At 45.5% G+C, this 9,530-nt stretch overlaps 1 protein-coding gene across 1 annotated transcript in view; it reads right to left on the minus strand.

Annotated features, from left to right (window-relative positions):
* Positions 1 to 4,892, minus strand: part of Eif4e (eukaryotic translation initiation factor 4E) — a 30,976-nt gene extending 26,084 nt beyond the window's left edge. Inside the window, exon 1 of the mRNA XM_032897254.1 lies at positions 4,829 to 4,892. Within this exon, the coding sequence (XP_032753145.1) occupies positions 4,829 to 4,846 (18 nt within the window). The 5' untranslated portion in view covers positions 4,847 to 4,892. The remainder of the gene's footprint in view (positions 1 to 4,828) is intronic.
* Between the last annotated feature and the right edge of the window lie 4,638 nt (positions 4,893 to 9,530).

A 9,530-nucleotide genomic window follows, 5' to 3' on the forward strand; every position in this document is an offset into this window, starting at 1 on the left:
TGCCTATTTTGCAGAACTTTGAGTATAAACATTAGGTTCACACAACTGAAACGATCATCTGTAAATACTACATTTAAAAATCAGAATCACTTTAGGGTATTTGATCCCTATTTTTCAGGACTGAGAAATGTCAATGTTCTCCAACACAGGGAAATTTAAATGAGATTATATAAGCTGAGCTCACTTCCACTTCTCAGCCATCTCCCTGAGAAAGATGGTACGACTCACAATGTCACGGAGATCCATCTCCAGTGTGGCAGGGCATGGACAGGAGAAAGGCCAGAACAGCTACTGCACATGCCCTTAAGTCCAGGGCTGCTGGTACTTCTGCTCAACTATATCCTTAACTTTCTACAGTGGCTCTCAGCCTTCCTAATACTGTGACCCTTTAATGCACGTCCTCATGTTGTGGTGACCCCCAACCATAACATTATTTCATTGCTACTTTATAGTTACTTTTGCTACTGTTATGAATAATATAAATGTGTTTTCCAATGGTCTTAGGCGACCTCTGTGAAAGGGTCGTGTTCAACCCCCAGTTTGAGAACTGCTGTTCTAGAAATTAAGTGTTTCATGAAAGTGTTAACTGCTCAGGACTTTCTATGTTCAATCTGGATTAAGTCAACCTGACTTGTTTTACATGATTCTAGATAACTATGTAAACTGTACATTCAGGTTTAATTTCTCTAAGTTACACAATTGTACAGATTCAGATTATAAAGTGAGGTGAAATTTGGAATAAACATCCAAACAAAAGTTTGGGTTAGTAATAAACTAAATGGATTCCTCACTAAAGGGAAAAAAAAATTCTCAAAGTCTGCTTACCAAACCATCAGCTTTATATTGATAAACACACTACATTTTATAGTATTTGGTGCTCCTGTTTTCTTTCAAAGCTTTTTCTCCCATGTGTATGGGCAGTTTGCCGGCACACACAGATTTGTGCAGCATGTGTGTGCCTGGTGTGAAGGTTCTCCTGAACTCCTGTCAGACAGTTGTGAGCTGCCTGCCATGTGGGGGCTGGGAAAAGTCCTCTTGAGGTGCTTTAACTGATGAGCCACCTCTCTAGCCCCTTTTAAAGTTTTTTAAATGTATATTTATTTATTATGTGTGTGTGTGTTTGTCTTGGTGTGGACCTGGAGGTCAGAGAACAACTTTACAAAAGGTCCTATTTGCACCATGAGGGTTCTAGCACTCCAACTCAGATCCTCAGGCTTGGCAACAAACACCTTTACCCCTAAGCCATCTATCTCACTGGACCTTTTTGTGTTCAATTTTATTTGCTGTAGGCTAAGCAAAATTCAAAATTCTGTTGCCTCTACTCTTGAGTGCTCAGGTTACAGGTGTGCATGACCACAGCAGGCTTCTCTTGTGTTTTAAGTCTTATTTTAAAAGCAGGTTTCTAAGCATAAAGAAAGAACTATCTGGTGTGGTGCTATATACCTGTAAATCCCAACACTGAGAAAGTATAGGAAGAACTCCCACCCCCACCTCAAATTTTTGGCTAACCAGTCTGGTCCAAATAAATAGTAAGTTCCAAGCCAACAATGGCTACACAAACCCAAAAGTAAAAACCACAAGAAATTATCCTCTAATTAAAGACTAATGTAAAGTATTCTCTAATAACAAGGAAAAACAGAGCAGAAGAAAAGCGAGCTATCTAAAAAGAAGCACGAGTCACTAGAAACATGGCTGAGGACACTGTTTTACCAGAGTCTAATCTTGACCGTGCCACAATTCCCAGCTTAACATGAGTGTAGCCTTTGCCACAAGTTCTGTGAAGCAATGCACTTCCCTTAATGTTCCCCTTTGAACTTCTCAATTTATATTTGTAAGCCCTTACTTATATAACTAAGCTCAAATACTTAAAACCATGTAGTATCAAATTGAAAATTACTTTATGGGAACTCCATAGACTAAAAATCTGGCAAATGCTTACAAAAGGTTGGATATGTAGGGGGAGAAAAACCAACAGCTCATGACTCTCCAAGTCAGTGGTTCTCAACCCTCCTAAAGCTGTGACCCTTTAATGCAGTTCCTCATGTTATAGTGGTCCCAATACAATAAAACCATTTTCACTGCTACTTTCTAACTAATTTTGCTATTGTTATGAATCAATGTAAATATCTGTGTTTTCTGGTGGTCTTAGGCAGCTCAGTCCTTAGACCCCCCCCCAAAGGATCACACCCCACAGGTTGAGAACCAGTGTTCTAAGTGTTTACAATTAAGTACTCTACCAAAACAAACAAAAAACACACAAAAGTGCATAAGCTAAATAAAAATAGCAATGACCAAATAAGATTTTTAATTTTTACAAGCTTCAACTGTAATCCAATAGTAGAATAAATCATCTGTTTTTAAAAAGTACTAGTGTGCTCTAAGCCACGGGGATACCTCTAAGGTCTGCCCTGCACAGGACAGCAGACAACGTGGGCTTTTACATACAACCTTTCCGCCAAGCCTCTGAATAAAGTACTTCAAAAACAACGTACTGGTGTAGTTTAGTGCTAGAATAAACTTAGTAAATGCACCAGGTCCTGAGCTACAAATCAAGCATCCAAACCAAATCTTTTCAGTTTGGAGGGAATCCTGGAACTAGCTCTGTAGAACAAGCTGGGCTCAACTCAAAGAAATGCCTCTGTCTCCCTAGTGCTGGGATGAAAGTAGCCCGCAGACACCGCCCAGCTCCAAAATAAATCTTACAAATATTAAAATACTGTATGACTAGCCTCTAAGCAAGGGTGTGCTAACAGTAAACAGAAAATGAGCACCTCAGTGTCATTCTGCACACTGTCTCCAACTAGTTTCAACCCAAGTTCCATCCTTTACATGTTAGGTTTCTAGGCTTCCCTTGTCCTTAAATTTACACACTATGCACATCAACAGGGTCATCAGTAGGAAGAGTACCTCACCTCCGAGCCTGACACTGGCAGTTAGGCTCCATAAGAGCTCACAATGAACAAAGCACAAACCGCATTTTATATAACTTTGTATCCTAAATATCACTTGGTAACCACCCAAAAGGTATCAGCAACTCTATGAGCTGACTCAGAACAAAACCCAATGACTACATTGTGGCTTTAGCACAATCCAAGACTTAAATGGAACTGAGAGTCATAGTTCACACTGCTGTTTTATTACTTAGGTCTTCTACTTTTGCCTCTATTATTACCTGTAATATTTTCCTCTAATACTGGTAGAGAAAGGTAGAAGATTCAGTCAGAAGTAGACGGCAGAACTTGTCAAGAGTTTAAGTTAAATTTAAATGCTTCCCCTCTTGTTCTTACATTGATATTCTAAAGTTAGTTAATTTCACTAACAACTTATTAGGCAGTTTTGCAAAATGCAGGAAAGCTGGTGTCAATAAGGAACAAGTAAATCATGCCTCCACCCACAAAAAAGTAGTCTTGAATTCTGCCAAGATAAGGCTGTTTTGCAAACGAATCAAAATTATTCAGTCTATGGGTGAGTTTTAAAAATATCTGGCAAAGGTGGTATACAAAGGTTTCTGGTTGCTAGTCTATGCCTTTTTGCACCTGAGATTTTTATCACACAGGTGTGCCATTCTTTAAAAATCTGGGATGGAAGACCAGTGAGCCAGCTGCGGGCAAACCCAAACCACAACAAAAACAACGACAACAAAAAAAATCACCACTTTCTGGCTACCGGGTTTACCTACGTGATGCTCTCTGTGCATCTTGCTTCAATTAATTTCAAAATAGCGCTTTAATTAGGAGGGAAGCAGTGTAGAGTGAGGAGGAATCATCAGTGGAAAAGCAGATGTTGAGGCACTTAAGTGATGGTTCGGAAAAGGCTCCTGAATTTCGATTCTCGGGACTCCAAAAGCTGCCCTCTGACCTCTACACTCAAGCCCTGGCTCGCGCCGCTGCCCCCACGCTTAATTTTCCTTCTTTTAATTAAAGAAAAGATAATCTTCAAAGTTCCTATTTCCAAAATTAGTGTTCCTTGAGTATCTCCCAGACGATCTCCTCGCGTAAGAGTAGAAGAATCTACACGGTCCTCGGAGGCGTGCGCACTGCGCCGGGAGGATGAATGAATGGAAGCCCGGCGCGTGTGAAATGCAGGTCTACGGCCAGCCGACCCGCTGCCGCGAACTGTAGGCCTCGCTCCTCCCCCTTCCCTCCTCCATGACAGCCCAGTCCCGGCGTGGAGGGGCCAGGACAATGTGATCACCTTCTCAGCCGGCCCCCTTCCCCGGCCCCCGGAGGTGCGCGACACGACCCCTGGGCGTGCTCTCCACTCAACGCCACAGCCCCCAGCTCCCCGCGGGACGCGCTCCCCTTCTTGCCGCGCCCCGCCCGCCCGGCCCCGCGCGCCCACCGGCTCCGCCAACCCACCCTCCTCCACAGCTTGAGAGCGCGGCCCGCACGAGGACCCCGGCGGCGGGGCGCGGGCGACGGCGAGGCGCCGCTGCCTCAGACTCCCTCTGACTCTTTCAGGCCAGCTCGCCGCCCACCCGCCCCGCCAACCACGGTGCCCGCTAGGAGCCGCCCGCCCCACGCCCCCCGGGACCCCAGGCCGATCCCGCGCTGGCGGCCTGAGCCGCCTCCGCCGGCCGCACCGCAGGCCGCGCGGCGCCCCTCCCCACCGACCCTGGTGCCCGGGCCCCACACGGCGTGTGCGCTCCACGCTGCCGCCGCCAGCCCCTGGCGCCGAGGCTGCCCGCGGAAGGTCAGGCCGGTGGGACAGGGGCAGGACGCGGCCGGAGGCGCTGTGCGCGCCGGGAACGCCGTCCTGCGGACAGTCCCTGAGCGGAGGAAGCCAGAGCGCGGGGACCTCGGGGGTGGGGGCCGAAGGCAATACTCACCGGTTCCACAGTCGCCATCTTAGATCGATCTGATCGCACAACCGCTCCTGAAGGGGGGGCGAGAGGAAAAAAATGAGATTCAAACCGGATTGGCCGGCTCCTGCCCACGTGACGGACGTGTCCGTTTGGCCCTGGCGGCGCCTGCGCAAGACTGCAGCTGCTTGGGGAACAAGAGGCTTCTGGGAAGTGGAGTCTCTTTTTTTTTTTTCTCTTAAGGCAAGGAAGTTTTTTCTCCCAAAAAAAAAAAAAAAGTGATCACGTGGTCGCTGGCGAGGGTGCGCGGCTCCCAGCGCCGCCCGCACTTCCTGCAGAGTAGGTTTTAGGCCTCTGCGGTGCAGCGGGCAGAGCTCCGGTTGCTCTCACTGCTGGGCATTCCTGCTGTGCCCTCTGTCGCCCAGTCCTCCCATCTTTCCTAGAAGGTTGAGAACTGCAGGCTCAGCACACGCAAGAAGGCTTCATTTGCTTAGCTGAGGTCCTAAGACAAGTTGCTTGTGTTTTTATTTAGTTTTCTTTTCGCCTCCCACCATTTTCTCTTGGTTTCAGAAAGAGGCGGCGATGGAGAGTCGTTGATGAGGTCTGCGTTCCCCCGTCCCCGGTCCACTAACGCGGGTGGTCCCTTGCTGCCATCGCTGCCCAAGCGGGTGGGCGGGCTTGCCCACGGTACCCACTCACACGCTTGGGGAAGGGGAGTGCACGCGTCGGCTTTTCCTGTTCCCAGTCCTGAGATGAAGGCGTCAGGGGTGAATCTTGCTGGACGTAAAAAGTTTGGAAAGTTCTGTCCAATCGGTTCCAGTATTCTGCTTGGACGTGAACGGAAATAGCCTACGTCCAGGTGCCAGCCAGGGAAGCCACTCCGGGCTCCGCTGACTCAGCCCTGGACTGAGGGTCAGGAGTCGTTAAGCCGGGTCAACTATGACTCTTGACGTTGACTCATGCTCCTTAGGCGAGTGACTTAATCACTCAGCGCCTCAGCTTTTTCATTTATGAACCAAAGATGATAATACACTTACCTCACAAGGGTGTGCTGTGGTAAGGACTGTAACCAGCTTTGAAAACGCTTCGGAATCTAGAAGCAAGCGCGTGCCTTCCTAAGCACCGGCTGCCTCCGCCTCCGCTGCTGTTTTAACAATTTTTTTTCTTGACCCTGGGTCTCCTGTAGCGCACGGTGGCCTTGAACTTAAGATGTAGGGGAGGATGGTCTTGAACTGTTGATCCTCCTGCCTCCACCTCCCCGTCAAAGTACTGGGATTACTGGCACGTGCTGGTAGTGGGGGTGGGGAGAGCCCTTTTTTTGCTGAGAGGGATGGAACTCGGGGCTTCGGAGTGCTAAATAAGCACTCTACCAACTGAGTTATATCCCCAACCCTTAACAATGTTTTAAATTTTTCTTTTGTTTACTTTGTTACGTACACCAATGCAGTTTTAAAGTTTCAAGACTTTGCTTTTCTTTACGAATGTCGCTGCTCCCAACAGAAACTTCATGTTCATGAAATTATGTTCATAACAACTTCTAACAAGCAGAAATTTGCCCCTACACTGGCATGCCACGTTTTCTTCTAAGTTACTGGGCCATCGTTTCTCAAGACCGTGTTGAGTAAAGGTTCTAATGAGGAAGACAGGATCTCGTAGCTGTTTCCAGGAAGCTTAAGAATGTTACCACCAGGAAAAGCAGGCTATCTCTGAGCCGGCCTCTCCATGGCATTAGTGTTGTCCCGAGCTGTGTCACAGCTATTAACTATTATTGAGTACATAATGGATGCTTGGGTTGACTAACACATAATTGAGGCTGTGTAAGAACTCAGAGCCACTGCGGGCTCTGTGTTTTTTTTTGTTTACCAGGATGGCAGAAGCGATTTACACGAAAGCTTTTGTTTAGTCAGCAGGAGTAGATTCTAAAGTCGACACAGTTCTGCAAACTAAACATAGGTGAATTTCTCTGTACAAATCTGTTACACTAACCGAAGTGATTACAATTGACCCCTTATTTTCTGTTGTCTGTAAAGTGATGTCTGGTTAATTCCTATGAAAAGACAGCACTAGGATGCTGATTTGTAGCTCTGTTGATAGAGTACTCATATAGCCCGGAGCCCTGTTTTAGATCCCACAACACCACATAAACCCAGCTTGCTGGAGGATCCGGAGTTTAAACTCAGTGACATGCCAAGTTCCAGGCCAGCCAAAGAAACAGGAGAATCTCTATCCAAAGAAAGGAAAAGACAGCATAAATATCCTGTTTTGAGCTGCAAGATTACAGCAAAAACCAATCCATTGGCAAGAAAATATCCTGACGAGCCTGAAAGCCACCGATATAAAATTTTTATTTTAAATAACATTTGTTTGTATTGTTTTTTTTTCAACCTTCCTCCTCTATTGTTACTGAAGACTCATATTTTGGGCTAGGGTGTGTAACTCAGGGGTAGAATGTTTGCCTAGTTTGCTTAAGACTGGATGCAATTCCTAGTACCCCTGTGCCCCACAAAAAGATGTGTGCTTTCATAGTGTGCCCCACAAAAAGATGTGTGCTTTCATTGTGTGCCCCACAAAAAGATGTGTGCTTTCATAGTGTGCCCCACAAAAAGATGTGTGCTTTCATAGTGTGCCCCACAAAAAGATGTGTGCTTTCATAGTGTGCCCCACAAAAAGATGTGTGCTTTCATAGTATGCCCCATTCTATATAGTTCAATTGATCTCTATATCTGTATGTGATTTATTGACTATTTTTACCATTTCAGATGTGTTTGCCTAGTGTCGACACTTAGGATTTCATCCTGTCAAATATCTGGAGGCTAGATTTTATGTGTTATGTCTGCCTGTATACAATCACTTTCATTTTGCTTACTTATCACATATTTGTGGGGTCAGAGTCTATGCTGTCCAAGGCAGTCTTGAACTCATACACTCAAAGGATCCTCCTACCCAGTGTTCCAAAGAAGCTGGAACTAAAGGGATAGCTGGGCCCAGTTATCACCTCACTACCACACCCGGGCTTGTGCATGTAGTGGCACATGCCTTTAGTCAAAGCGCTCAGGAAATAAAGGCAGGTGGATCTCTGAGTTCAAGGCCAGCCTGGTCTACAAATCAAGTCCAGGACAGCCAAGGCTCAGTTACACAGAGAAACCTGATCTCAAAAAGCCAAAAGATAAAAAGAAAACAAAAGTTTAATTTAAAATCAGGCTACTGAATAAGAGAGGCTGTGATGCTGGCCTATATGATGGGGTTGTCTGGATCACACACAACTACTTTGGCCCAACGTACTGTCACTATAACTATTCCTTATAATCCTGGTCTGATTGAATATTATAAAGCTTTAGTAAATAGTGAAGAAAGTTTCTCAATATAACACATTCCTCCAGCTGGTATGTTGCCACTCTTTATCCTTTAACTCACATTAAGACTTCAAACGTCACGTACTTTGTCTTTGGAGTTTTAGTTCCCTGGTTTAGATGACTGAAGTGATTGTTTTTGCTAGACTTTTTGACTATGGTTGAAACTAAACATACCTGCTCTGATCTATATAAAAACATTCCTGCTCACTGTCTAGGGTTTCCATTGTCGTTTTCACTTTACCAAGCTTCAAAACTTTGGACATCCATGGCTCCCGATAAGCACTAAGCAGACTTTGAGATACAGGATGTGAAGTTGTGTAACCAAATAAATGGCCACAATATTGTAAGCTGAAGAGTATCTAAGAGTAATCTAAACTTCTACATCTCTCTTCACTCTCCCTAGAGATGTGACTACCTGTGCTGTAATTTACATTCTACTTTTATTAGGAAAGATTCAAGACCGTGTCTTCTAAGAATAGTCTTAGAAATGACTCGCACAGCTAAGAGCATCTAGCACAGCATCAGCTCTCATAATACAGATCTGCCACTTACTGCCTTGGCCAGATGTTGTAGTTTACGCTTCGGTTTTCTCAAGAGTCAGTGGGAAAATAATATTGTTTTATTTGGTTACAGTGAAGAATACTGACTGATGTAGAGCGTTTGGAATAGATTTTCAAACACAATATTAAACATACTGATCATTAGAGTGATAAAATATCACATTGATATAAACTTTTTTCATTTCATTTTCTTTGTCCTATGCTGTTGTTCCTGCTCTGCTTGCCCACCCATAATGGCTTCTCGAGAGCATGTCTGGTAGCCTGAGAGGAAGAGTAAGGCAGGGAAAGTAAAGTGAGGGTCACCCGGGGTTAATCAGACCTCAGGTGTCTGTAAGACAGACTGCAATAAGACAGATCATTTAATGGTGTGGTGGGGGGGCTTTTTTTAAACCTTTAGGGATAAGTAGGGGCTATCAGGGCGGGTGTACACCATTGGTCAGGGCCAGGGTGCTGGCTGAAGATACCTCATTTGCATAAGGAGGAGTTCTAGGTGCTTAGTGGACATGACCTTATATGGTGAGCGGTAGTTTAACCCAGCTTCGACTATGTGACTTCCTCTGGTGTGGGCAAAGGTGTGGGGCAACAGAGGGAGTCCTCCCACTCCTATCACTCCTGAGATAAGACTTCTAGGTTTGGAGACAATTCAGTCAGTCACCAACTCCTGTTCTGGTTTGGCTCCTCTGGGTTCCACAGTTCCCAAGCCTCACAATATGCTAGACAAGTGTTCTACCACCCAGCTAGCCACAGCCCGCTTTTTACTCCTTATTCTAAGAAGGGTCTCACTAAGTTGCCTAGACTAGCCCTGAACTCATTCTG

This window comes from Rattus rattus, chromosome 3, assembly GCF_011064425.1.
Source record: "Rattus rattus isolate New Zealand chromosome 3, Rrattus_CSIRO_v1, whole genome shotgun sequence".
In the NCBI taxonomy this organism is placed as follows: Eukaryota; Metazoa; Chordata; class Mammalia; order Rodentia; family Muridae; genus Rattus; species Rattus rattus.